Genomic DNA, 26,922 nt, shown 5'->3' with positions numbered 1-26,922 from the left:
GTGCAGGCGGCTTGCAGAGACTGTCTCCAGACCATGTCGGTGCACCCCCACCTCCCCAGGCCTCGCAGTGGACTACCACAATGAGCGGCTGTACTGGGCGGACGCCAAGCTCTCCGTCATCGGCAGCATCCGGCTCAATGGCACAGACCCCATCGTGGCTGCTGACAGCAAACGAGGTCAGCGCCACGGCCCCTGGCCCTCCCTTCAGGTTCCTGCCGCCCCCCCCACCAAGCCCCAGAGCCCTGGCTCCTCGCTCATCGGACAGCGCAGCAGTGTTACAATGCCTCCTAGGCCTCCCCCAACTGGACCCCACCCTGATCCTCTGAACCTCGGCCCGTCCATGTACTGTACCAGCAGTGCTGCGCTGCCCAGAGGCAGCAGTAAGGTCTCACCAGATGCGGAAGGGGAAGCAGAGGCCCTTCTGACCCTGGGGAGGGGAGGGGCATAGAACTTTCCATGGGCAGTAAGTACCGGAGCAGGAAGAGTGGGGAGTTTGGTGTGGGACATGTTGAGTTTGGGGTACCTGCGGGCCACAGGGCACTCCCACCTTCCCCTCTGACTTGACCTCCTCCACAGGCCTAAGCCACCCCTTCAGCATCGATGTCTTTGAGGATTACATCTATGGCGTCACCTACATCAATAACCGTGTCTTCAAGATCCATAAGTTTGGACACAGCCCCTTGGTCAACCTAACGGGGGGCCTGAGCCACGCCTCGGACGTGGTCTTGTACCATCAGCACAAGCAGCCTGAAGGTACTGCAGGGCAGAGGGCAGGCTCGGGACAGGGGCTGGTGGGGGAGTGTCCTCAGAGTCCTGCTGGGGAGGAGGGGGGGGGAGGGGGAGGCTGTCCTGAGACCCACCCTCCCTCCCTCCACTGCCCGCAGTGACCAACCCCTGTGACCGCAAGAAGTGTGAGTGGCTGTGTCTGCTGAGCCCCAGCGGGCCCGTCTGCACCTGCCCCAACGGAAAGCGCCTGGACAATGGCACCTGCGTGGCCATTCCCTTGCCCACACCCTCACCCGACGGTACAGCCCCGCCCCGCCCCGCCCGCAAGCCCCACCCTCCGCCCCGCCCCGCCCCGGGCCTCCTGAGCCTCTCTCAACCCTGATGGTCCTTCCTGCAGCTCCCCTGCCCGGAACCTGCAACCTGCAGTGCTTCAATGGAGGCAGCTGCTTCCTCAACGCCCGGCGGCAACCCAAGTGCCGCTGCCAGCCCCGCTACACCGGCGACAAGTGCGAGCTGGACCAGTGCTGGGAGCACTGCCGAAACGGGGGCACCTGCGCGGCCTCCCCTTCTGGTAGGCCTCCTGCCAGCCCCGCCCAGCCTCCCCGGGCAGGGCAACTCTCCCCTGCCTCACCTCACCTCTGCCCTCCAGACCAGGTGCCCCGGCCCTCAGCCTCTGCCGCAGGCTGGATGCCTCGGGGCTGTGGCTCCACTCACACGTCCTCTCCCGCCAGGCATGCCCACGTGCCGGTGCCCCACGGGCTTCACGGGCCCCAAATGCACCCAGCAGGTGTGTGCGGGCTACTGTGTCAACAACAGCACCTGCACCGTCAACCAGGGCAACCAGCCCCAGTGCCGATGCCTCCCTGGCTTCCTAGGGGACCGCTGCCAGTTCCGTGAGTGACACCCCAGCCCAGGGCGGCACGGGCTGCAGGAACCCTCGCCCCACCCCTACTCTTACACCCAGGGCAAGGTCAGGGAGGGGAAGCCGCCAGTGGCAGGCCACCTGGAGGGAGCCTTCTGGCACTAGGAGGACTCAAGAAAGAGCAGGGCGTAAGAGAGGCATGGCAGTGCCCTGTCTGCAGGCCTGGGAAGCCCTCTCCCTGAAGCTTGAGTGGGGATGGGCTGGGGGCAGCAAGGGGGCTCCAGGACCCGGATACCCTCTGATACCCAGCCCCCCCACCACCTGTGGAGTACCTTCCTGAGGGTGGGGCCTGAGGGACCTGCTCTCACCCCTCCACCCACCTTGTCCCGCACCCCCAGGGCAGTGCTCCGGCTACTGCGAGAACCTGGGCACGTGCCAGATGGCTGTGGATGGCTCCCGGCAGTGCCGCTGCACTGGCTACTTCGAAGGGCCCCGGTGTGAGGTCAACAAGTGCAGCCGCTGCCTGGAGGGCACCTGCACTGTCAACAAGCAGAGTGGGGACGTCACCTGCAAGTGAGTGCTGGGGCCAGCCCACCCGCCCTGCCCCACAGGCACCCTGCCTCCCCGAGCCCGAGCCCCACCTGTCTCCTTCTTCCCGCAGCTGCTCTGACGGCCGAGTGGCACCTAGCTGTCTGACCTGTGCTGGCCACTGCAGCAATGGTGGCTCTTGCACCATGAACAGAAAAATGATGCCGGAGTGCCAGTGAGTTGCCTGAGCCTGGCTGGGTGCCACCACCCCTCCCTCCCTCTGTGCAGGGCACCTGGGGTGCCCCCCGCCCACTCATCTCTGCTCTGCCCCTCCTGTTGCAGGTGCCCGCCCCACATGACAGGCCCCCGGTGTGAGGAACAGGTTGTCAGCCAACCACAGGCGGGACGTAAGTAACTCTAGCCCGTCTGGGGCAACCAGGCCTGCCACCTCTGGTTTACCAGGCCTTTCTGACTCGTTTCCCTCCTCCCCTTCCAGACATGGTCTCCATCCTCATCCCGCTGCTGCTGCTGCTCCTGGTGGTGGTGGTGGCCGGAGCGGTACTCTGGTACAAACGGCGAGTCCGAGGGTGAGTCATGGGGTTTGGAACATTCTAGTCACCACAGTGACACCCCAGACTTCTCCTCCTATAGCCCGGCCTCCCTCACACGCCTTCTTCTCCCAGGGCTAAGGGCTTCCAACACCAGCGGATGACCAATGGAGCCATGAACGTGGAGATCGGAAACCCTACCTACAAGATGTATGAGGGCGGCGAGCCCGATGACGTGGGGGGCCTTCTGGAGGCCGATTTCGCCCTGGACCCTGACAAGGTGAGCTGGGATGGAAGAGGGGAGGGTCCCAGGCAAGGGAGGGAGTAGGCCTCGGGGTGTTTGTTGGGCTGAGTGATGGGGCGGAAGTCCGATAACCCTGAGCTCCACCGGAACCCTCTGTTGCCCTGCAGCCCACCAACTTCACCAACCCCGTGTACGCCACGCTCTACATGGGTGGCCACGGCAGCCGCCACTCTCTGGCCAGCACGGATGAGAAGAGAGAGCTCCTGGGCCGGGGCCCCGAGGACGAGCTAGGGGACCCCTTGGCATAGGGCCCTGCACTACTGGGCTTCCCCCAGAGATCCTCTTGCCCCTGCCAGAGAAGTCCTTCAGTGAGCCCCCATCCTCCAGCCCCTCCAGCTGGCCGTGCCGGATGTATAAATGTAAAAATGAAGGAATTACTTTTTATATGTGAGGAGCAAGCGCGTAGCACACAGTATTATCTTTCCGTTCTCCTCCTTCCTGCCTGCTGCTCCAGGCTGCTGCCTTGGGGAGGGGCAGGGGAGGCTCTTTGCTGTGGGAGGGGACCCTCCTCCCACCTTCCCACCAAAATGCACCCCCACTGGGAGAGCTGGTGGTGCAGCCTCCCCCTCCCTGTACGAGACACTTTGTCAAGGCTCTCCCCGCCCAGGCCGGTGGGTCCCTCCCCAGGCCCAGCTGGCCCACTGCCCCATGCTGGCTGGACGACTGGGCTCTGACTGTGGTAGGAAGGAGGGCATTTTTTAGTTCTTCTTGGGGGAAGCCCCCGTCCCCGCTTGAGGGGCGCCTCTGAGATGGCCACCCCACTACCCCCTGCCAGAGAGGTTCTCCCCATCCCGGTGGTGCCCCCACCCACCGCTAGCCTGGGGCCAGCTGAAGACTTTCTTTGGAGAATGGTTCCAACTTCCCCTTCCCCGGGGACTGTGGAGGAAGCCGCCTGGGACACTGCAAGGAAGGGCAAGTGGGCAGCCCCGTTTTGGGGACATGAACGTTTTAATAATTTTTGCTGAATTCCTTTACAACTAAATAACACAGATATTGTTATAAATAAAATTGTTAAAAAAAACACACACACACCACCACACAAAAAGCCATTTGTGTCTGCCTGTGAGCTAGCCTGCTTGAGAGCTGGGGCTGTGCTTGCCCATTTCAGCCACCAGAGGGTGCCCTGCTGTGGGCTGGAGGCGCGCCTGCCAGGCTGGGCTCCGCGGCCCTCCCTGCACCCACGCTCCTTCCCTCCCTCCCCGTCTTGCCGTCGCCCGGAAAGGGGGGTGGACACTGGACTTGGTGAAGACTTGTTTCTCCGGGTGGTGTGACCTTGAGCTGGCGACTTCACCTCTGGCTCCAAGATGCGTTCTTTTGTATTGCCATTTCCCTGGGGACACCACTCGCTGCCCACACAAAACTGTCTCCCACGTTGAGAAGTCCCACCCACGGTAAAAAAAAAAAGGGGGGGAAATTAACACAGAGCGTCCTGAAGGCTTTGTGACCCATCAAGGTGGTGGCACACAGCTCTGCGGTGTTGGTTCCTGCTGCACTCTGTCACCGCACTGCCGACCTCGGAATCCTGGAGTCGCGTGAAGGGGGGGGTCTGGGGGGTGGGGAGAGTCCTAAGAAGACCTGACAGCTACACACACACACACACACACACACACACACACACACACACACACACGCCAGCAACAGACCCAGGATTGACAGGGAAGGGCAGAGCCCAGAGAAGGAAACATCTCGCAGAAGGTCACACAGCTTTACGGTGGCCAGGACTGAAGGACAACAGGCACGAGTGGCCACTCACTGGTGCTTCAACAGTAAACATGAGCTCGTGAGCCCCGCAGAGGCTGAAGAACCTGCATCCAAACCCTAAAGGGAAGCCTGCCTCTCCCCCCACCATCTTTGCTGGTTTAGCTCCCCAAGCCAATTCTTCTTTGCTGATGTCCTCCTTCCTTGGGAAAGTCGTGGGTCAAAGCAGCACCCCAAACAAGAGCCCTCTTAGCCCTGAGACCCCCATCTCCCATCTCAGTCTCCAAGACTCCCCAGAGCAAGCCTGTTGGGAATGAGGCGTCCTCCTGGATCACTGAGAAAGAGGCTCCTGACCCACTTCGGCCACCAGGTGGCATCCGCACTCCTGCTTCACTGAGCATCTCCAAGCCCAGCAAGAGCCCCCACCCCAACAGAGACTACTTATGCACCTGCTGGCCGACCTCAGCCCAGCCCCTCATCCCCACCCCCCTCGGATGATCATGCCACACCCTCCTCACCCAGTACCAGCTGGCTCCTGTCCCTCCCCCAATGTCTGCACGCTCAGCTCCCCACCAGCCCCACCCACTCACACCCACCCCCCTTGGCCAGACACGCATCTGGCGCCCCATGGGAGCCGCTGGTTCTGTGCCTGTCGCCTCGAGATTCTGGACAGAGGAGAGGGCTCCCAGGTGTGGCTTGAAACAAGCCCCTCCCATCAGCATTCTCCCTCTGCCAAGGACCCACTGGGAGAGGTTCCACCAGGAGGCAGTACTCCAACACTCTCCACCCCACCTGCTAAGAAAGGGTGCTGGAGACAGATGGAGTAGAGACAAGGGAAGGACCAGGGACGGCAGAGACCGAAACACACAGAGATGAAGATACTAGAGGGCAAAGAGGGGGGTGCGTGTGTGTGTGTGTGTGTGTGTGTGTGTGTCTGTCTGTCTGTCTGTCTGTCTGGAGACAGAAAGGGGTGACCTGAGGCGATAGCAAAAAGAGAAGGCATGGGATGGGTCTGGATTACAGAAGGTCAGGACCCCAGAGAAGGGCTTCTGCTGTGGACTTGGCATGCCCACTGCCCCCACCCACTGCCTCAGCAGCCCTTGGACTTGAGCTCTGGGCTCAGGATGCTGACTGGGGCCTCTTTGTGTTGGGCTTGGCCATTTCTGCCACCTGCACCCAGGTTCCTGCCTCCTGTCCGCCTCAACCTCAGCAGACTTGTTCTTTCTCTGACCCTTCCCTTTCCTGTTACATGCCTGTCTGTCTGTTTCTTTGTATGTGCTTCCCTGTATATGTCTGCCTCACTCAGCTTGTCTTCTGGACTGTCATCCAGCACACACCTGTGTGTGCCCATGTGTGTCCTTCTCTGTCTATGGGTGTTTGCCTCCCTGCAAATTCGGGGGCAGGAGCTCTCTGAGTACCTGGCTGGAGGGAGTCACTTGTGGTGCAAATGTGCATTTGTCTGTCTCTGCGTGGTGCGCTTCTATGTATGTGTAAACCAAGGTGTCTGGGTACCCCCAGTTGTGCATCCGCCTGCCTGTGTCTGAGACCACTTCACTCTGCCCGCGTGCAAGTGTGGGCTCACCTCCAAGTAGGTGTGCGCTGGTGTGTGTTTCCGTCTCCCCCTCTTCGCTGGTCCCTGCCTCTGTCTAGGTGTTGGTAGGACCACAGCCTCAGCCTCAGCCTCAGCGGGTAGCAACAGCTTACAGGTGAAGACTGGGGGCGGGGCGGGGGAGGAGACTGGGAGTGGGGGAGCAAAGAACAAATGGAGTAGAGGATGGGGGCAGACAGGACCCGGGAAGGGTTAGAGACAAGGACAGAGACAGGGCAGGGGACAAGGAGAGAGGGACTGATGGTGAGAGATGGGACAGTAGAGACTGCACCGCTGAGGAGGACTTTCTGCCCGACCTCCTCCCCACCCTGTTCCCAGGGGCGCGCTGTGTCGGACAGGGAGGCGGGCACGGGGGAATAGAGGTGGGCTACCATCTCACAGAGGGGTCCTGAGACCACGAAGGTGCAGGGGGCGGGGGCGGGAGCGCTGGGAGCCGTTCGTCAGCCCTATTGACAGACGTGATGGGGTTTCCGTCCGTGATCAATGATTCTCATCTCCGGGGCCGAACGAGCCGCGGGGCGCCCATCCATCCCCGTCAGCGCCGCGCGGCGGCAGCCGCCCGAGGCCCCGCCCGCCCTCCCCGAGGCCCTTCCCCGCTCCGGCCCCAGGCCCCACCGGAGCCCGGGGAATCGATCGAGGGACCCCAGCTTCGTGGAAGGCCTCGCCCGGCCCGGCCGCCCCTGCCGGGGCGCTCCGCGGGCGTACGGTCCTGGGTTCCGAGCCCCACGCCCTGCCCTCTGCCTTCGGGGCGCAGACCCGTCCCCCCGGGGGCCGAGTCCGTGAACCCTTGGCGGCCCTCCGCTTCGCACCTGGGCCGGGGGCGTGTCCGGGGCGTGCCGGGGTGAAAGTCACCTTCGGTGGCCCCAGTCGGGCGGGAGGGGCGCGCGGGGTGCGGCCCGGATTGGCGAGCGGCGGAGCCCCGCCTCCCCGCCCGCCGGAGTCAGACCAACTTTCTCCCCCGCCCGCGCCCCGCCCCGCCCCCAGCGCCGAGCCGGCCCGCTCCTGGCGCTCAGTCCGCGGGCCGCGCCGCCGCTCCCGCCCGCTCGGCCACCACCTGCCGCCGCCGCCGCCGCCGCCGTGCCCGCTGCCCGCTGCCCGCTGCCCGCCCGCCCGCCCGGGACCCGCCGCGCCCGCCGCCCGGGAAGATGCGGCTGCTGCTGGAATGGTTTCTCCTGCTCTCTGGCCCGTGGCTCCTGCGGAAGGTAAGCGCGGCGGGGGCTGCAGCGGGAGCTCGGGGTCCCAGGGCGCGCTGGTCCCGCGAGTGCAGGGGGTTCAGTGCGCCTGCCCTCCGCCCCCCAGCTCGACCAGTCCCAACTTTGCCCCTCACTGGGGACACAGACAGACCCCCCAATTCCAGACTGGCGCTCTCCCAGCGCAAGTTGGCTGAGGGTTTGGGGGTGGGGGCGCCAGGGGTAGAGGACCGGCCGGGATCCGGCTCCAGGGCGGCGGGGGAGGGGACCAAGCCCGGCCCGCGAGTGCGCCAGACAGAGCGACAGACAAGCCAGCAGGGTGTCAGCCTTGCCTTCGTTCCGCGCCAACCTCGCTCGCCGCCGTCCTCGCGTTCTGTCTGTCTGTCCCTCCGCCTCCCCCTCACCACCCCCTGATCTTCCGATTTCTCGCCAGGACACATGTCACAATGCCAGGTGGGCACTGTGTCAGCACACGCACACACGGACTCACACAGACACGGCCCGAACTTGGCTCCAGTCTCTCATCACATTTCCCGCCGAGACACCCTCTCCCCTGCACAACCTCACAGACACACCCCCTCAGGCGCCTAGCTGATGGAGGTGGGGTGTGTCTAGAAGGGGGTCTCTCCTTTCCCTACCCTCCTCAGCTACTTCTTTCCCCGAAGGCGCTGAACAAGGACCCAGACGCTAAGGACACCAGACCTGGCCTGTCCCCTCACCCCCGCATGGCGGCGCTGGCGCTAGCCTGTGTGCACAGGCTGTGCGGGTTTGTGCTGGTGTGGCGTGCAGGGAGGAAGGGAGGGCGCCTGAGGCCCAGGAAGCCAGGCTTGGGTGCTGTGTAAGCTGAGATGATGGTGGCAGTGGGTTTGCACGAGTGAGTGCAAATACCTGCCTCCTTTGCAACCATCTGTGCCCCACAGTGGGGGCCTAGTCCTGGTCCTTCCAACAGTCTCTACTGCCCCTGGCCTTCCTGTCACCCCAACTGTAACCCAGTCGGATGGCTCCCTAACCCTTCACTCCCTGCACCCAGTCCCCAGCACCTGCAGAATCTAGAGGGAGGATTCCCCCAGCACCTGAACATGCATTCCACTAAAGCACGCCACACCCCAGAAAGCTAGGGGCTGCCCCAGGGACTATGCTGGTGGCACTCTTTCAGAGTATCCCCCAAAGCCTCCTGGTGACCTTGAGGGACTGGAAGGTGGGCAAAGGCACCCCCCCCACACACACACACACAAACTGCTTCCACTGGCAGGAGCTCTTTGGACTTGCTATCCAGCTCTGCACTTAGATGACTTGGGGAGTTGGTGGGGGGCTGTGCCCCACAAATACCCTTGTATGTCAGCCTGAGGCCAAGGGGTGGTAGAGATTTCTCACACATACACACCCCCTTTTACTGCCTCCCCAAGCTCCCCATCAACTAAACTCCCCTGTGGACAGACCAGGCTTGATTTCCTTTGCAGGGGAAGGGAACATCTGGCTGAGACTGGAGGGAGAGTAAGCAGGAGGCTGTGAGTGGTGGGATCTCTGAGTGGAGGGGAGGCATCTGCAGCTGTGGGGCCTGGGGTGGAGCCAGTGGAAAGGGTGTGCTCCATCTGGTGTGCATGGGAGGGTTGGTGTGTGTACACACAATGGGTGTGTGAAGATGTAGAACTGCGTTGGGCTAGAGAAGGGTTCCTATGTGTCCGCACACCACCCAAGTGAGTGTTTAGATGCACCCACTGTGTTCTTGTACATGGTGTGTGCCTGAGGGTGGGTACCCCAGGGTGGCTCTCCTCAGGTGCATCTGTCTGTGTGCTGGAGCACATGTGTTGTACATCTGTGTGTGAGGCTTTGGAGCTTGTGATTGTGATTTTGAGTGGGTTTGAATGTGGGCATGGCATTGCCAGGCTCAGGATGCTTGGGGAGGGGTGTGTGTGTGTGTGTGTGTGTGTGTGTGTGTGTGTGTGTGCACTCAGGGGTGTCTCAGTGCCCTGGGTGTGGGGCTGGGGCTGGGGCTGGCCGGGGGGGGGGGGGGGGGTGAGGCTGACGCTGGGGAAAGGCTGGAGACCCTGCACAGGGCAGCTGTTTGGGAAGTTCTGATCTTGTAATACCAACAAGCCTGCCTTCTACCCGCCTCCTCCACAGCTTACCACTCTTGCTCTCAGGCTCCCTATCCCCTGCCAGAGCTGGAGAGGGCAGACTTCCCCAGCCCCAGGGCCCAGGTTCTCCACAGGAGCTCCTGGGGGTGGGGTGGGGGTGTCTTTCTAATATCATCTCTAACTCCTTCTCTTTCTCTGCCTCTGCCTCCCCAACCCCTTGCCGAAGCAGCTGCCTTCTGGGAGAATCGGCAGGCGATCAATAGCCACTAATCACTAACCACTAATTACTAATTAGCTGGGGGAGGCCAGGGGTGGGACCCTGTGGGACCATCTAACTCTATCCCACCTAGGGGAAGGATTAGGCCGGCAGCCAGTCTCCCGTGTTGGCTGGCCTACCACCTCTCTTGCCTCCACACCCTGTCTCAGCCCCCCAGCTAATCTCTGGCTGGGCCACTTAGGCACGTGCAGCCTGGGCTAGGGCCCTGAGCTGCTGGAGGGGATTTGGGGGTAATCAGGGGCCGCAGCTGGGCAGAGGGTGGAAGGGGGAGTGTCCCTGTGAGACAGAACCTGCAAGTCAATAGACTCCCCAGCTGTCAATGGGAGGGGCACCTTGGGAAGGGAAAAGCAGAGAGTCACAGGCTTAGGTTAGAGAAGGATCCCAGACTAAGGTCAGGTGAGGGGGGCGGGCACAAAAACAAGGTAGGGGTCAGTGGGTCCTTAGACCAGGTAGTCTTTATCCAACAGAAAGAGACCAGGTAAGGGGAGATGGGTAACCAGAATTAGTGGGGTCATTGACCAGGAGATGGAGAACTCTGGGGTGGGCCACCCCAAGATCAGCGGGGGTCTATGAGAACTTGGGTAACCAAGTACAGGCAGGGTGATGGAGAGGGTCAAGGTCATGGGCAAAAGGGTCCCAGGAGCAGGGCATTGCTGGGTGCTGGGGACCGAGCTTCAGCTTCGGGGCAAGGGGTTTGCATAGTTGTGGGGACTGAGATGGAAAGCAGGGATCGGGCCTGCGGTGCTGGAAATTGGCGCGTATCCCCCTCTCTATCACCCCCCCCACAACACACACCGCCAGCCCCTCCTCCACCTCCCCTCCCACTCCCCCCTCCTGCTCCGCTTAGGGAAATTACATCCAGGCTCTGAGGCCCCCTCCCCCCCACCGCGCCCCAGAGCCGGCGCCTTTATAGGCACATTTATTGCAATAATAAAGTGAGGCGCGGAGCGGGGGGTTGGGGGGGCCGGGGGGGCGGCCGTTCCCCGGGGGACCGCGCCGGCTCTAGGAAGCAGGGAAATAAAATAAAATAAAATCAAAATTCAGATAACGGTGAGCCTAGCGCTGCAGGCCGCAAGCAAGCAGGCGGGCAGGAGGGGCTGAGGGGGAGGGACTGCCTGGCCCAAGGGCAGAGTCCGTCTGTCAGTGGGGCCCCACCCCCTGGCGCCACAGGGGGATTTACACCTGCCTGCCCCCCCCCCCAAGCTCAATCTTGCCATGTCTCTGTCTTCCATGCAGGCTGGTTCTGCCCTCAGCGCCTGTCTCCAGGTGCCTTCCATCTCCTTCCTGGCCCCCCATTTCTCGATCTGACCCCATTCCTGTCCCCCACTACCCAAGCTTGGCACCCAAGGGGAACCCATTTCTGCCCTAACCCCCATTTTCTTTCTTGCTCCCTGACCCCAACCCCATCGCCAAGTCAGGGCCCTATTCCCACCCACCAGTCACCACCCCACCCTCTGGCCTGCCCTAGTGCCCATCCACACCCAGTCCCACTCCTTGGGGGCCATTCTTTCCTGTCCCTCCTCATCCCTGTCTGCCCAGTGCCACCCAGTGATGGGCCTTAGCCAAACTCCTCCTCCTCACTGGCCATCCATGCCATACCAGCCTTTGCTCCATCCTCACCTGTTCTCATCCCTGTGCCTGCCCAGTCCCCAGTCCCCAGTCCCAGCCCTGCTCCCTCTCTGGCCCAGTCCCCAACAAGCCTGCCCAGGTCCTCACCCCCCATCTCTGCCCCAGGTTCAGCCAGACTCTGGCCTGCTCCATCAGACCAACTGCAGTGCCCCTCCTTCACTCCAGGTGCCTGGGCTCCCGTGGTGTGGCATGGATGGTGTGGGTGCTCTCCTGGCCAGCCAGCCCAGTTCCTTCCCCAAACACAGGGTGCTGCCCCCTACCCCTACCCCATCCTGTCCCACCTGCCTGACCCAAGTGACAGGAGAGAAGGGGCAGACAAGCCTCAAGGCCCCAGGGAGGTGCACCCTGCAATGCGGCTGGCTGGGGGCTGACAGCCTCTTCCTCCACTCCCCCATTCCCAGCAGTCTCATCCCAAGTGAGCCCCCTCCCTGTGGAGTTGATCTAGCAGAAAGAGGTGGCCTCAACTCCCTTTTGGTGCGTGGGCCAGACCGCCTCGGGGACCAAGCGCTCCTGGCTCCACTCCCACCGGCCTGGGCTGGAGGAGCACCCCCCCAGCCCCTCCCAGCACCAAGCACCTCTGAGCTCCGCACACAGACAGCCGCACTGCACTAGCCTCTCCCCTCTGCAAATGTCACCGCACCCAATTAGCTTAATTAAACCAGTTCCAGAGTGTGGGGACCCCGCGTTGGACAACACCCTCTTCCTGCTCCAAGCTGGGGAGGGGAGGGACGGCAAAGAGGGGTTTCCTTACCACCCTGGCTGCCAGTCACTCCCACTCCCCACCCCCACCCCACGATTTGAGAGGGACAGACAACCTGGAGGTTAGAGGAGCAAACCACAGTTACAAAGAGAGACAGGTAGAAAAATCCAATCACAGATGGAAGAAATTAGAGATGGAGTTCAGAAGAGACTGAGAGACAAAAAGAGACTGAGAGAAGAGTGGAGGGGGGGAAGAGGGAGAGAAAGGAAGAGAGAGAGAGAGCTGTAGAAACAGTGAAAGAGCGAGAGGGAGAGAGGAGAGAGAGTGCGCACACAAGAGCAAGGAAGCCAGGGGGAGGATTTTATTTTATTCCATGTTCCCATTTCTCGGCTCGTTTCCTCTTGGACTCTTGCCCCTCCTAGTCCGAGCTCCCCCCCAAGGTCACATCTTGCCCCTCCCAACTCTTTCATCTTGGTTGTCTTGTCATCCGTGGGGGGTGGGGACTGCATGTGCCCACAGCTGTGGGATGTGAGGGGATCAGAGAATCGGAGACAGCAATTTGTCTGGGATCAGAGGGGAGGATGCCCCCTGTAGCCCTTGCAGCCCTGCCAAACGTTGCTTTCCCCTCCCCCAGGCCCTCCCTACATGGAGGTCCAAACCAGGTGTAGGACAGGGGGTGTGCTGAAGGGGGGAGCACATGGGCACTGGGGGTCACAGCAGCAGGTAGTGGGGACTAATGACTGGGCTCTCTCAGGGGAAAAAAAGCAGCAGTGGGGCCCAGAGGGCGGAGATGACAAATCAGTTCAAACCCCACACCCCCCTTTCAGCCTTGCCCTGCCAGCCTCACCCATTCCCTCCACCTCGGTCCTTCTGCAGAATTCACGCTCTGTCTGCCCCAGCTCACCTTGGAGGGGACCTGGCTGAGGAGGCCCCTCCTCCCTTCCCCTGTGGCTTAGGACCCTTTCTCCCACCCCCTCAGCCCCACCAAAGCCCCACCCTCCAGGCACAGCTGCTAGCCTTGACCTGTCTGTGTCAATCACTCTTACAGCCCCCCTCCCGCAGCCCCCTCACCTGGGTCGGGAGGAGGGAGGGACGGAGGAGGAATGAAGGGGGCGATAAATATGTATGATGAGCGGGTGGCGGCGGCATTAATAACCCGGGATCTCGGCGCTGCAGGGATGGGGACCAGGCGGTGGTGGAGATTCTAGCTCGGCAGCTTGGCTCTGCTGCGCCTTTCCCCGGTGGCTACACGATGTGTACACACTAGTGTGTGCAAACAGAGGGGCACCCATCTGCCAGGCCTCCTTACCTACACACCGCTGCTCAGGGTACAGGCTAGTGTGGAACCCCCTCCCCGCCAGCCAGCGGCTAATAATGTAGCACTCATATCCATACCCACCTCCTGGTGGGAACCCAGGGAGACCAGAGACCAGACTTGTTAGAAAGAGCTTGACACGTGGACAGAGGATGACAGCTCCCACAGGAGAAGTAATGGTTCCAGACAGTCACACCCAGTTACCCTCAGCCCAGACCAGCGTACTCCTCCAGCCGACCAGCCTCAGTGACCACAGACAGACGCAGGGACACACAGCCACCGCCGACTGACATGCAGCCTTCACGGGCAGAGGGACACACAAAATCAGCATGGGCGTGCGCGCGGGCACACACACACACAGCCTTCCAAGACTACTGAAGATACACACATACATACACACAGGGAGCATAGCTACTCCAGTGGATCCACAGACCCTGTCATTCCAGGTAGACAGGCTCATCCAGCTATCCCAGCTGACAGACACACACCACCCGAAGATGGACACAGCCAGCCCTCCCCGCAGCATGTGCGGGACCCACAGGCAGTCAGGGCCACCCTATACAGCACCCTCTGACTGACACTCTGGCGCACAGCACTGCCTCCCTCCCGCTCCCCTTGCTAGAACGGCGTCTCCATATTTCTTCCACTTGCTCTCTTCTCCTGTCTCCTCCTTTCCCTGCACCCCCCACCCGCGGATAATTGATGGCCCGGGTCTGGCCCGGCCGCTCCCGCCTCTCGATCCATCTTGTACTCGCGCCCGCGCTGTCTCCGGATCGGCTGCCACCTGAGACACACCGCGGAGAAGGGCAGGGGCGGGCAGGGGCGGCTCCTCCAGCCCCCTCGGAGCCCAGGGGGGCCCCACCCGGTGCCTGGCACCCCTGGCGGGGCAGGATGGGGTTGCCTGCGCAGCATCCAGACTGAACTGGTCTCCTACACTGGAATCCCTGTCGGAGATTCTGTAATTTTGTGAAAAGCGCTGGAGGGTGGGTACCCAGCGAACGGTCATTCTTTTCTTTTTAAAATCTTTTTCTTGGGGGCTCTTCTATCAATCCACAGTAACGGTCACCCAATGCACGCTATTGCCGCCGCCACAGCTGCGTGACCTCGCTCGCTGGGGTCCCGATCCTCCCTGGGCCGCCGGGGAGAGCGAGCCGCCCGGAGTCCCCAGTCCCCGCGCCCGCCTCACCGCCACGACGGCTTAGCTTTCTTGGCTCACACGGGCGCTCTGGCGGGAGGCACGGATTCTCTGCCTCATTTCCCAGATGCCGAAACTAAGGGGCCTGGTTCCTCCCACCCCCCTAAAAAAACAAAAAAGGCACCCATCCCTACTTTCTGCCACCCTAGGAGACAGTGTAGCACTCCGCCGCGGGTTTCCAAGACTGCAACTCCACCGGCGTAGAGCGCCTCGGCTTTCTCCCGCGGGGCAGCTGGTGGTCTCGAACCGCTGACCTCGCAGTGCGCACCTCAACGTGTGACTGCTGCGCCACCATAGCTCCCGAGGGCCCTGGCGAGGTGCCGTTTGGAAGGCACTGAAGCCGCACCCCTTTCACAGCACGCTCCCTCCGGGCACCTTCCGCTGCGAAGGAGGTCACGCTGGGACAGCAACTGGGTGACCCGGCTGTGGGGGGATGATGGCCAGTGTCTGCCTCCCTCTTTCTCATCCGCAGGCCGTCAGTGCCCAGATGCCGGAGTCCCGGAGGCCGCAGTACCTGGAGCTGCGCCCCGCCGCCCGAGGGGGCGCCACTGGTCAGCAGCTCCCCGCGCCCAGCTCGCCCGACGGCTTGGCCTCGGCCCGCGCTTGGAGCTGGGCCTGGCCTGCCAACCACACGGGGGCGCTGTCGCGGGCCGCGGGGGCGGGGGCGCTGCCGGCCCCGCGCAGTAAGCGGAAGCCGTCCATCAAAGCGGCCCGCACCAAGAAGATCTTCGGCTGGGGGGACTTCTACTTCCGGGTGCACACCCTCAAGTTCTCGCTGCTGGTGACCGGCAAGATCGTGGACCATGTGAACGGTACCTTCAGCGTGTACTTCCGCCACAACTCGTCCAGTCTGGGCAACCTCAGCGTCAGCATCGTGCCTCCCTCCAAGCGTGTGGAGTTCGGGGGTGTCTGGCTGCCGGGGCCCGCCCCCCACCCTTTACAGTCTACACTGGCCCTAGAGGGGGTGCTCCCGGGGCTGGGGCCCCCACTGGGGATGGCGGCGGCATCGGGGTTAGGGGGCACCCTCGGGGGCGCGCTGGCGGGCCCCCTTGGGGGCGCGCTGGGAGTCCCGGGTCCCAAAGAGTCCCGCACTTTCAATTGCCACGTAGAGTACGAGAAGACAAACCGCGCGCGCAAGCACCGCCCGTGCCTGTACGACCCCTCGCAGGTGTGCTTCACGGAGCACACGCAGAGCCAGGCCGCCTGGCTCTGTGCCAAGCCCTTCAAAGTCATCTGCATCTTCGTCTCTTTCCTCAGCTTCGACTACAAACTGGTGCAGAAAGTGTGCCCAGATTATAATTTCCAGAGCGAGCACCCCTACTTTGGGTAGCCCTCTCCACCCCTGTCCCCCATTGTGGCCCTGAGCTTCCGGCCAAATCCCAGCCTTGCCTGGTGGGCCCACCCCACCCCTCCGCACCCCCTCCCCAGCCTGCGCCCCACCCTCGCCCTCTCCAGTGGCTGTGTGGACCTCATTCTTTTGAGGGGCTGAGGGGAACAGCCCTCCTGCCTCCTGGGAAACATCAGCTGGCATGCACCCCCATATTCTTTTCGAGAGTGCTCACAAAGCTGAGGCCAGCTGCCTTAGGTACACCCCAAAGTAGAGTGGCAGGAATGAGGTGGTCTAGGTCTTCTTCAATCCGTGGCACCCTTTGCGCCCCTGGAGCTGGGCTTGGCGTTTCTTTCTCCCTCAGCTCTAATAACCTAATAATGCTTGGCCTGGCACCCCCGTACCCCTTTCTTACCCTCCTGCGTGGCGCTTCTCCACCCGCCCGCTTCACCCAGCCACACACCCCTCCGTAAAGACAGGCCGTTTATAAACCCCGGCCTACACCCACCCCTTCTGCCTGCCTGGCTGTACGGGCATGGCCAGCTGTATTCCTGTCCTCCATGCCACCCATGCCCTGTCGGCGCCGAGGCCTTGCCCTCTGTCCTCCTCTCTCCTGTCCTCGTCCTGCAGCAGCGCAGTTCCGACTGTCCATCTCCAGCTGCCCCCTCTTGGAGATACGTTTTCTACGCCAGAACAGTCGGGAAAGGGAATAAAATTAAGTAACATCCAATATGCGTCCGTGTAAGACCTTTTCAGGGAAAGGAGGGAGGGGAGCCCCAGAAGCGCTTCCGTTTGGCAGAAACCCAGGCAGGACCTCCTCTGGCCGCTTCGGCCTTTCGTTGGGAAATTGAGCAAAGATGGACGGAGCTATGATCTTGGAGGTCGTCCAGGACGGACTAAGCTTGAGAAGAGAGGTTCCTGGGGTCTGAGGGCTGGAGCGGCGGGGGTGGGGGCGGCTCTTCTCTTCTGAGGTGCAGAAGTGAAGCTACAGCAGATAGAATGAGGGTTAGACCTAAGAAGGGACTGCCAGCAGCAGCAGAAGGAGGAACTGGAAGGATGCAGTCTAGAGGAGTGAGGCCTTGAATGGGATGGAGATGCGGGGACAGCGTAGGCAGAGCGCTGACAACCTGCTAAGCTCCGTGGGGCGGCCGTTGGCGGCGGGGCGGGGTGGGGCGCGGAGGACAGTGTGAGCGGCATCTGGAGTCATCGATCTTCCTTTTCCTTCCTAATTTCGTGGGCGCTGAGTTTGCAGACAGATGAGGGAGAAAGGGAGGGAGGCTCGGGATGACGGGGTGGGGGAAGGGACAAGTTCGGGTTTGAAGGGCGGGGCCGCGTCGCTGCCGCTTGCTGCTGGCAAAGGCGGGGGGGGGGGGGGGGAGGGGGAGAGGGGGGCTTCAGCCAGCTGCCCACCCTCCCCACCTCCGCCTCCAGTTCCCTCCTGCAGCCGCGGCTGCTAATTTTATCCGCCCCTAGCCCTGGCCCGGGCGTTAATTGGCTGCGGCTTCATTAGCAGTTCTCAAGCTCAGCCGCCCCCCCTCCCCTCGGGACCCCTCGTTGGGGCGGAGAGGGGGGGGGTTCGGACAAGCTGAGGCACCGAGCAATGCCTCGCCTTCCTGCCCTGAGTCCCGGCTGCAGATTCCGAGGCGGGTCCTGTTCTCCAGGGGGTTGCACCCTGGCTTCCTTGGGAAACTGAGTCAGAGTAGGTCTGACCCAGATATCCCTGAGAATGAAAGTTCGGATAAGCAGAAAATAAGTATTTTCTGAATGGATGAACGCATGATCGACCAGATCAACGGGATAGAAGAGAGGTGGGAAGTGTTCCGGACCAGCGATTGGACGCAGGAGAGGATTCTAACACAGGCAGAGGCTGGAGTGACCGGGAGGTTCGAAACAGGGATGGAGTTACTTCTGAGGCCTGGCTGACTCGAACTTGCAAGTTAGTGAGCTGGACCAGGTGACAAATTGCAACAAGTGCCAACCAGGCACCTCTCTGGCCTAAGAGATGTGGAAGTGGAAGAGGAAACAGGAGAGGGGACGAATACTTCATCACACAGCATGTCCATATGCAAAGAACCACATCAAGCCCCAGGAGGTGCTTTTTAAAAAAAATATCGCTTTACCAGTGAGAAAACTGAGGCCTAGGTAGGCGAACACGCTAGTTAGTCCAGAGAAAGACTTAAATTCGGCTCTCTTGTTCTTCCACATCAGACGGCGGCAAGTACACCGGAACTCTGTCTTGTCTGGTAATCATTGTGCACCTCTCTCCCAGAGCACCTAATAATGCTGGAAATTCAGTAGGCACTCAATAAATCCTTATCATCTCGGCAGTCAACAGAAGAAAGGAAGAAAGAAGGAGGGGTGTGTGGTGGAGGGGGAGCTGCAGAAAAGTGAGCCCATGCTGTTCGCTGGGTCTCTCACTGGGCAGGGCCTCTGGCCCCTAAGGCTACTCAGGAAGAAGCGAGGGCAAAGAACTACAATTCCCGAAAGTCACCTCACGCATGCGTGGCTTTCTCCCCCAGGGCCCGGCTCTAGACGCATGCGCTGTTGCTTCGGTCTTTCAAGACCCGGGCTGCTCCCGACTGGAGTTGACGGTTGGACCTCTGGCGACCCCGGCTGCGATGCTACCCTTTTCTTTCCTGCGGGCGGCCCTGGTAAGACCCGGGGCTCTGGGGGCTGGGCGAGGGGTAGACAGGAAGGAACCCCTCCTCCTCTCCTGCCGTAGTTTCCATTCACAAAATCAGGGGTTCCCCCGGCGTTGCCTTGCACGTGTTCTGGGGCCTCGGAGAGTGGAGCAGAAACTAAAGAATCCCTGGGACCTCCTGGGGGGCGCGCTCAGGGTGAACTGGGGCCCCTCCCCCCAGCCCTGCCACGGGACGGCCATTACACGTGGCAAAACTGGAGAGGACCGCCGAGTGTTGTTTTGCACCCTGTTGTGGGGAGCGAGGAGTGCCCGACCCGGACCGAGCCTCCGCGCCATCTCTGAGGGCTGCCTCTGATGCAGTTGGACCCCAGGGTTTGCATCTGGGGGCCCCCCCGCAGCTGTGTGCGCCCTGCAGGGTGGGGGCGCTGGCGCTGCAAAAGGCGGGATGTGGGTTTTGAATTCCCTTCGGCGAGCATTCCCTCCCTCCCTCCCCAGGGACCTAAAGTCCTGTTCTCCCATCTCCACAGCCAACTCTGCCACTTCCCACCGGATTGGGTGTCAGTTTATGGGGGACCTGCCGGAAACCCCCTCTATTCTGGAACCCTAATACCCCTTTAGCGAGTTCCAGAGATACCAGCTTCTTCTAGAAGCCAAACTTTGCCCCCAAACCTCTCACAGTGCCTGGTGGGGGGAGGCTGGGGATGAGGTAAATGGACCGGATCGGAACCGCCCCCTGGACATTGATCTCAACCCTGGCGCCAGAACTGGCCTCTGAGGGTGGCTATGGGGACGGGGACGGGGACGGGGACGCAGAGGCCTGCTGAGGGAGGGCCTTGGAGGCGGAGGCTTCCGGCGGCGAGGGTGCCTTGCAATCAGTTAGCTGACCCGGGTCTCTTCTGCCGCCAGCCCCTTCAGAGATGCAGCCCCCTCGGCAGGATGGTTGTGCGGACACAGCACAGCAGAACGGTCCAGGCACAGACTGGGGACACAGCCAGCGGCTGGACAGGCCAGGAGAGCCTGTCGGACAGTGACCCTGAGATGTGGGAGTTGCTGCAGAGGGAGAAGGACAGGCAGTGTCGAGGCCTGGAGCTCATTGCCTCAGAGGTGGGGCCTGGGGGAGGTGGCAAAGGGTGGGCCATCCTGGAGGGGAAGGGGGGACGTAGCTGGTCCTTTGGGTGTTTTCAGATGTTTCTCCAAATCCCCTTGTGAGATTCTAGGCCTTATCTCCCTCTCTTAGTTGCCCGGTTTGGGGAGTTGGGCCAATAGGGAGGTTCCTTAGCCATCTGGTCTGGCCCCTCCCTCCAGAGGAGATGTCTAAGGACCAGGGGCTTTGTGGGAAACACCCCCACCATGGCAGCCTGGGTTTCTGAAGCTCTCCCAGCAGGCCTGGGCAGGACCCTGAGTGGAGAGAACATCGCGGAGCCCAGTGCCCTTTCAGTTTGGGGCTCTGGCAGGGCAGGCGTGCTGGGGCCCAGGGGCAGGGGCTCTGTGCTGTCTGACCAAGAACGCTGACACTGCCCCCCACCCCCCAGAACTTCTGCAGCCGAGCTGCCCTGGAGGTCCTGGGGTCCTGTCTGAACAACAAGTACTCGGAGGGTTACCCTGGCAAGAGGTGAGGGTGAGGCCCAGAGGGCTGCAGGGAGCCTCAGGCATGGTGCTCCCAGCTCGGGAAACCTTCCTGCCCCCTGCCAACGTGGTGTCTAGAGAAGTGGCTCTCCCAGCCCTCGGCTGGTGCTCGATGGGCATAGTGGAGCCCTCTCTGTGCCCTCACCTGCCCCCTCCCATGGCAGGTACTATGGGGGAGCAGAGGTCGTGGATGAGATCGAGCTGCTGTGTCAGCGCCGAGCCTTGGAGGCCTTCGACCTGGATCCTGCGAAGTGGGGGGTCAATGTCCAGCCCTATTCAGGGTCCCCAGCCAATCTGGCCGCCTACACTGCCCTTCTGCAGCCTCACGACCGGATCATGGGGTTGGACCTGCCCGATGGGGGCCAGTGAGTGTGTTTGGGGGGCTGCTGGGCGTGGGAGGGGAGTCAGTGAACACCTGCTGCATGGCCTGCAGATGGAGCCTGCATCTGAGCCGGCTCAGTCTCTGTGGAAGCTTGGGCCCCAGTAACATCAGTGCCCATTACACAATAGGCAGAGCAGTGTGGGGGTGCACGCTGGGAGCAGTGCTTTGGGAGATGGGGGCTTTGGAGCTAGGCAGGAAGGAGATGGGCAAGCCTGAGGATCATTCCATTCTGAGCCCCCTTCCCCACCCCCTTCCAGTCTCACGCATGGCTACATGTCTGATGTCAAGCGGGTCTCAGCCACGTCCATCTTCTTTGAGTCCATGCCCTATAAGCTGAACGTGAGTGCTGAGTGTGGGGCAGGGGCTGGTGTACTGGGCAGCCCTCAGAGTACGAGGGACGGGAGTTCGCTGCTTCCTTCTGGTGATTTGAGCTGTCTTGTCTGTCCAGCCCCAGACTGGCCTCATTGACTATGACCAGCTGGCCCTGACTGCCCGTCTCTTCCGACCACGGCTCATCATTGCCGGGACCAGTGCCTACGCTCGCCTCATTGACTATGCCCGAATGCGAGAGGTTGGTGGGGGACGGGGGCACTCCCCCAGGCGGAGAGAGGCTTAGGAGGAGGAGATGCCGCTACAGGCTTGTCTGGGCCCACTTCTCCAACACTGTCTCCTCACTGGCCCCAGGTGTGTGACGATGTCAAGGCACACCTGCTGGCAGACATGGCCCACATCAGTGGCCTGGTGGCTGCCAAGGTGATCCCCTCGCCTTTTGAGCACGCGGATGTTGTCACCACCACCACTCACAAGACTCTTCGAGGGGCCAGGTCAGACCCTGCTCCCACCTGCAGCCCCTGGCTACACTGGCCATTCCCTAGCTGGTGACCCGGGACCCCTCCCGGGTGGACCTCTCCCACCCCCCTCCAGGGTGGGCCCCTCCCCCCATCACTGAACTCAGGACACTGCTGAAGGCTTTGCCTGACTAAGCCTTCTGACCACCCCTCGCACACAGGTCAGGCCTCATCTTCTACCGGAGAGGGGTGCGGGCTGTGGACCCCAAGTCTGGCCGGGAGATCCCTTACACGTTTGAAGACCGAATCAACTTTGCCGTGTTCCCTTCACTACAGGGCGGCCCCCATAACCATGCCATTGGGGCTGTTGCTGTGGCCCTAAAGCAGGTTAGGGGGGCAGGGGAGGGTCGGGGCATGGATACTGGCCTGGAGGGTGAGGCTCTGCATTGTGCTAATTGGAGTCAGGCTGGTGGGAGGGAGGAACAGGCTTGGGGTGGGGGTCACAGGTGCTGCTGTTCCAACTGCAGGTGTGCACGCCCATGTTCCGAGAGTACTCCCTGCAGGTTCTGAGGAACGCTCGGGCCATGGCCGATGCCCTGCTGGAGCGAGGCTACTCCCTGGTGTCTGGTGAGGCAGCGGCGGGGGTGGCTGGCATCGGCCTCCCTGCTTCAGGCAGAGACCCAGGACTCACTGCTCCCTGACTGCCCCTACCTTAGGTGGCACCGACAACCACCTGGTGCTGGTGGACCTGAGGCCTAAGGGTCTGGATGGAGCACGTGCCGAGCGGGTGTTGGAGCTTGTGTCAATCACTGCAAATAAGAACACCTGCCCCGGGGACCGAAGTGCTGTCACACCTGGGGGCCTGCGGCTTGGTGAGTGGGTTTGAGGTGACTTGGGGCTGCTGGGGCAGGGGCAGCTTGACCCTCCTTAAGCGCCTCCTCTCCCCCGTCCAGGAGCCCCTGCATTGACCTCTCGACAGTTCCGGGAGGAAGACTTCCGGCGAGTGGTGAGCTTCATAGATGAAGGGGTCAACATCGGCTTGGAAGTGAAGAGGAAGACTGGTGAGTGGGCACAAGCCCCAGAACCGGCCACTGTACCGGAACCCACTGATCCCGCCCTCCGCTGCCTAGCCACCTTCCCTTGGGTGGGGTCAGACTGCTCTTTTTGTCACTCCTTCCTAGCCAAGCTCCAGGACTTCAAATCCTTCCTGCTCAAGGACCCAGAAACCAGGCAGCAGCTAACTGACCTCAGGCAACGGGTGGAGCAGTTTGCCAGAAGCTTCCCCATGCCTGGCTTTGATGAGCGCTGAAGACCCTGGGCCCCGAGGCCCCTCCCTGTAGACTGGACGTGCTTCTCCCCACTGCTGGGCCAGTGGAGCGGGGAGCAAAAAGGCCCCTGACTTAGGGGAAGAGCCTTCCCAGAATCCATAGCAGATGTCCTTTTGTAACAAGACTTAGAAAGGGGGTCTGGGCCTTTTTGCCTTAACTCTCTGCACCATGATCTCAGTGTTAAAGGCTCCCGCTCTTTCTTGGAGAGGGAGAGTTACCTTTCTGAGCCAGAGGGGGGCTGGGCACGGTGCCCGCCTTCCTGTTTTTATCTAATAAAATGCTAAGCTGCCCTGAGTTTCTATTACTGAGGGAGGGGTCCCCTGGGCCAGGTGGTGTTCTCTCTCCTTGGTGTGTTCCTCTCTCCCCTCCCACCACTAGGACCCCGGGGGCTGCAGCCTCCTCTCCCTGTCTCTGATCAGAGCCGACACCAGACGTGATTAGCAGGCGCAGCAAATTCAATTTGTTAAATGAAATTGTATTTTGCCCACGGCTGCTTCTGTTTGATCCCTGGGGACAAGGGGAGCAAGGGAGGAGTGGGGAGGGAGGGCAGGTGGGAGGGGGTGTCTGTCTGTGAAGGAGGCTGTCCTGCAGGCTGAGGTACCAAGCAGAGCAGCAGGCTGCCCCTCCCAAGGCTAGGTACCTCATCCAACAGTGTATGGGCGGCCCCTGGCAAGCCCAGTACGTGCCGAGTCTCCCCTGGGCCAGCGCCCAGAGCTGGGCTGGCATGGGATCTGCCACGTAGCTTGGCACCCTGAGGCCCCTACTCTCCTGACTCACGTTGGCCACGCTTCTCACGTACACCACCACACCCTGTGAGGCACAGCCGTGGGGGGAGTGACAGGGCTGAGTGAGCCTTTGGGCTGCTGTGACTGCCCCCCCTTCCATCCCCCACCCGTGGGACTCAAGCCTGGGGTCAGAGGCGCTTCCGCTACTGGAACAAGGGAGGAGGGCACATTGGAGTGGCTCCCTTCTGCGTGGGAACCCTGCCTGTGGGAGCAGAGCTGGAAGGGGTGGCTGGGGGTACCATGAGCGTGGGGGCCAAGGCAAGCTGAGGGAATTGGGACGCCAGGGGCAGCAGTTCACCCCCAGAGCAGACCACACCGCCTCAGAAATCCGGCCTGTCCTTCTTCAGCTTCTTATAGTCAGTGGAAACTGCCAGAAACTAGGAAGAGAAGGAAGGGGGACTTAGCGTGGCAGGGCACTGCGCAATGAGCCCTGGGATGAGTGACAAGTGGGGACTGTGTGGGGCTACCAGGAAGTACCTTGTACTGGTCATTGGGGCTCAGGCGGTTCCAGGGCTCCGGGTTGTTCTTTCTGTCCCAGCTGCAGAGGGGGAGAGGGAGAGGGTCTCTCTGGGATCCTGGACCTGACCCCTCAGTCTAGTCAGGGTCTCAGCTTCTCCCACACCGCCTTCCCTGGAGGACAATTTCTCAACCGGGAGGTCACCTTAGCAGGTGCTGACAGTGACAGCGCCTGTCAGCATCAATTGTGCCGGGCCGCGGGCACGACCGGAACGCAGCCTGCCGAGCAGGGTCGGGGCCATCAGCTAGGATTTCCTTGGGGGCCCTACTTCCCACGTCGACCCAGCAGTGATCTCGGGACACCACCGACCCCTACGGGTCCCCCAGCTGTGGTTCACCCGACCACACCTCCAGGCGCTAGGCGCCAATATAGCGGAACCCAAAGGCCGGCGGGCAGAGCGACGTCGCCATGGCAACCGGGCCGGGAGCGGCAGCCGCGCAGGCTCCGCCGCCCGGAGCGGGTCCAGTTGGGAGCCGCGCTGGAAAAAGCGGCCAGCTAGGCCGCAGGGAGGTGGGATCTCTGGGTTGGGAGCCATCTCCAGCGCTGAGAGGCACGGGGATCCCCGCTAGGGCCACTCATTCCCACCTCCCCTGTGAGGTCCCAGCATTCCCAGCCTAGACCGCGGCCTGCGACCTCCGTTGGGCCTTTACCAGACGTCTGGGCTGCGCACAGCGAGGCGAAGCAGGTAGAGCGCAGCGCTGCCCAGGCCCAGGCCGATGAAGCCAATCATGGGGATGAGCTGCGGGGAGAAAAGAGGGTACCTTCAGGGCCAGACCCCTACTGAGGTTCTCAACCCCTCTCCCAGCCTTTCTGCCCAGTCACCCACCTCCTGGTCTGCCATTCCTTCCTTTTGGGAGAGGGCACCTGGAACCTTCTACAACCCCTTGGGTGGTTTCTCTCTCTCTCTCTCTCTCTCTCTCTCACACACACACACACACACACACACACACGAGAGTCTGAAGTCGATTTGTCTATACTGGGTCTTAGAGAGACGGTTTGAGGATACCCTGAGGAGCTTAGGAGCAAGAGGCTCTGTGGGGTCTTGGGGACATGAGAATTAGGTGTTCAAACCCGGGCCTCTGGGACTAGAACTCACCGCTGGATGTCTCTTGATCTGCCGGTAGAGGCTAGCCCCCAGACTGGTCCCTGCCATGTCTCTTCTGTGTGTGTGGGCCTCTCCAGAGACACTACTGTCCTCCAGCCTAGGGTCCCGCCCCACTGGGGAGGGCTCAGCCCAGCCCTACCCCTTTGGGCCAGCCTCTTGAGATGAACACCACCCTCTCTTGTTCACTTTTTTTCCAGGCTCAAAGCAGTGGTGGGGTGGGGTGGGGCGGGGGAGGTGGTGTTGGGCTCCTAGATGCCTATGCCAACCCCCAAGGCAGCACCACACCTGTGAGTTCTGGGCTTCAGGACCCAGAAACGGATCCACCCAAAAGTAGGAGAGGGACACATCCTGGGACAGGCAGGTAGATATCCGCCAACGTGAACACAGCAGTGGGGTGGGTTCACAAATGGGACCTGGAGGGCCCAGGGGCCAAGAATGCATCTGAAGCACTTCCCTGAGTTGCCGGAGGCTGGCTTGGTCCCGGAGGCCCTGTAGTGGGAAGAAGTGTGAGACAGACTGACAGCAGTCTGTCTTGTCTGTCATCCTGAAGGATGTTTATCCACAGATTGGCCAGGCCTGAGGTGCCCGGTCAACTGAAACCCAGCTCTGGGCCCAGTAGGTGCAGTTGAGGGGCTTGGGATTTCCTTAACCTGCCCACTTCCAGTAAGGGTAAGGGGGAGCCCTCGAAAGAGCCTGCCCTCCAACTCTAGTTGTGAGAAGAGGAAGAATGGGGGAGGGAAAAAGAAAATTGTTGACAAATGAGAGACATAACTGCTTATGTGGAAGCTGCCAACTCAGGTGTATGCTGTTTTGCCAGGATGGGCTGGCTCACCGCCCCCATCTTTAGGGAACTGGGGTCCTAGGCACCCAAGAGGGAGCTAACTGCCTCCACTCCCATGCCAGCCATTCCTGAGTACACATCCTGCCCAGCTCCCCCACTTAGCCCCTTGGGGACTGGGGTCAGCTGTAACACCCCACCCCCCCTGCGCTGCTGTAAGAAGGGAGGGGATCCTGCCTGGGAGCAGCCCTCTCCCCTTCCCAGGCTGACAAGCGCGGCTGTAATTAGGCTGCGGGGTCCCAGGCTCTCCGCCTCCCTCCGGCGGATAATGAGATAAAGTGTCAGAGACACGGCAAGAACAAAGAGACAGAGACTCACAGCGATGGGGCCCGGGGGTGGGGGGGGGGGGCGGGGGTTGGGAGAGGAAGCTGACGGGATGTCAGAGCCGCGGGCTGCGCTGAGCCTGGTCCTTTCCGAGCGCCCAAGCCTCCAGGCTGGAGAGGGGGCGCCCTGTCACCCGCGCCCCTCAACCCCCTCCAGTCTCCGGGACTAACAATCAACCAAGCTCGAGCGAGACTTGGAACGGCCGCACAGCTGGCTGTGTGGGGCTCAGCTAGGTGGCCGCGACACTGGGGGGATCGCCGGGCCCCAGTCCTGTGCCCTGTGCCCTTCCCTCTGCGTTCCGTGGCCCGGGCCTGACGCGGCCTAGATGCCGCCTCTTTCTAAAGCCGGGCGGTTCCCCCTCTAGCAGCCAGCTCCTCAAGGCAGGCCTTCTTTCTCCCGCGCCCGCCTCCCCAAGACTCCTCCACCGGTTGCTAGCTTCTAATTCCTGCCTCTGACCTCTGTCTGGGACTCCATCCCCCGCCCCCATCGCTGGTGTGCGTGGGGTCCGGCATGGATTTACCACTTTGTGGGTTCCTGTTCCCACTCCAGCCCCATCTCCGCACTTGCCCACTAGAGAGGCTCAGGCCACGTTCAGGTCTGGT

The 26,922-nt window shown here is 61.7% G+C and overlaps 4 protein-coding genes across 4 annotated transcripts in view; 3 read left to right on the top strand and 1 right to left on the bottom strand.

Annotated features, from left to right (window-relative positions):
* The window catches only part of LRP1 (LDL receptor related protein 1), a 72,651-nt gene extending 69,285 nt beyond the window's left edge, over positions 1-3,366 (top strand). The window contains exons 79-89 of the mRNA XM_075551436.1: positions 60-176; positions 577-753; positions 885-1,025; positions 1,124-1,297; positions 1,458-1,619; positions 1,987-2,161; positions 2,250-2,351; positions 2,459-2,523; positions 2,613-2,703; positions 2,800-2,944; positions 3,076-3,366. Of these exons, the coding sequence (XP_075407551.1) occupies positions 60-176; positions 577-753; positions 885-1,025; positions 1,124-1,297; positions 1,458-1,619; positions 1,987-2,161; positions 2,250-2,351; positions 2,459-2,523; positions 2,613-2,703; positions 2,800-2,944; positions 3,076-3,216 (1,490 nt within the window). The 3' untranslated portion in view covers positions 3,217-3,366. The remainder of the gene's footprint in view (positions 1-59; positions 177-576; positions 754-884; positions 1,026-1,123; positions 1,298-1,457; positions 1,620-1,986; positions 2,162-2,249; positions 2,352-2,458; positions 2,524-2,612; positions 2,704-2,799; positions 2,945-3,075) is intronic.
* Positions 3,367-15,137: 11,771 nt separating this feature from the next.
* NXPH4 (neurexophilin 4) lies at positions 15,138-16,685 on the top strand. The gene has a single exon (XM_075552800.1). The coding sequence runs from the start codon at positions 15,147-15,149 to the stop codon at positions 15,987-15,989; it is 843 nt and encodes a 280-aa protein (XP_075408915.1). The 5' UTR covers positions 15,138-15,146; the 3' UTR covers positions 15,990-16,685.
* Positions 16,686-18,515: 1,830 nt separating this feature from the next.
* SHMT2 (serine hydroxymethyltransferase 2) lies at positions 18,516-23,040 on the top strand. Its single transcript, XM_075551434.1, has 12 exons — positions 18,516-18,637; positions 19,534-19,731; positions 20,160-20,239; positions 20,418-20,618; positions 20,893-20,974; positions 21,084-21,206; positions 21,320-21,459; positions 21,645-21,810; positions 21,951-22,050; positions 22,140-22,295; positions 22,377-22,484; positions 22,605-23,040. The coding sequence occupies exons 1-12, from the start codon at positions 18,605-18,607 to the stop codon at positions 22,730-22,732; spliced, it is 1,515 nt and encodes a 504-aa protein (XP_075407549.1). The 5' UTR covers positions 18,516-18,604; the 3' UTR covers positions 22,733-23,040.
* Positions 23,041-23,210: 170 nt separating this feature from the next.
* Positions 23,211-25,283, bottom strand: COXFA4L2 (cytochrome c oxidase hypoxia associated subunit FA4L2). Its single transcript, XM_075551435.1, has 4 exons — positions 25,150-25,283; positions 24,704-24,792; positions 24,014-24,074; positions 23,211-23,913 (listed from the first exon to the last, which is right to left on the bottom strand). The coding sequence occupies exons 1-4, from the start codon at positions 25,204-25,206 to the stop codon at positions 23,857-23,859; spliced, it is 264 nt and encodes an 87-aa protein (XP_075407550.1). The 5' UTR covers positions 25,207-25,283; the 3' UTR covers positions 23,211-23,856.
* Between the last annotated feature and the right edge of the window lie 1,639 nt (positions 25,284-26,922).

This window comes from Tenrec ecaudatus, chromosome 6 (genome assembly GCF_050624435.1).
Source record: "Tenrec ecaudatus isolate mTenEca1 chromosome 6, mTenEca1.hap1, whole genome shotgun sequence".
In the NCBI taxonomy this organism is placed as follows: Eukaryota; Metazoa; Chordata; class Mammalia; order Afrosoricida; family Tenrecidae; genus Tenrec; species Tenrec ecaudatus.
The sequence above is the reverse complement of the archived record's forward strand: the minus strand, read 5'-3'. Positions and strand labels throughout refer to the sequence as shown.

Bases quoted from the DNA above. Each gene is read 5' to 3' on its own strand.
- NXPH4 (XM_075552800.1), top strand. From the start codon at position 15,147: ATGCCGGAGTCCCGGAGGCCGCAGTACCTGGAGCTGCGCCCCGCCGCC.
- SHMT2 (XM_075551434.1), top strand. From the start codon at position 18,605: ATGCTACCCTTTTCTTTCCTGCGGGCGGCCCTG. The intron at 21,460-21,644 runs GTCAGACCCTGC...CCTCGCACACAG, and splicing joins AAGACTCTTCGAGGGGCCAG to GTCAGGCCTCATCTTCTACC. The intron at 22,296-22,376 runs GTGAGTGGGTTT...TCCCCCGTCCAG, and splicing joins ACCTGGGGGCCTGCGGCTTG to GAGCCCCTGCATTGACCTCT.
- COXFA4L2 (XM_075551435.1), bottom strand. From the start codon at position 25,206: ATGGCAGGGACCAGTCTGGGGGCTAGCCTCTACCGGCAGATCAAGAGA. The intron at 24,793-25,149 runs GTGAGTTCTAGT...TTCTCCCCGCAG, and splicing joins AGATCAAGAGACATCCAGCG to CTCATCCCCATGATTGGCTT. The intron at 23,914-24,013 runs GTACTTCCTGGT...TTCTCTTCCTAG, and splicing joins GCCCCAATGACCAGTACAAG to TTTCTGGCAGTTTCCACTGA.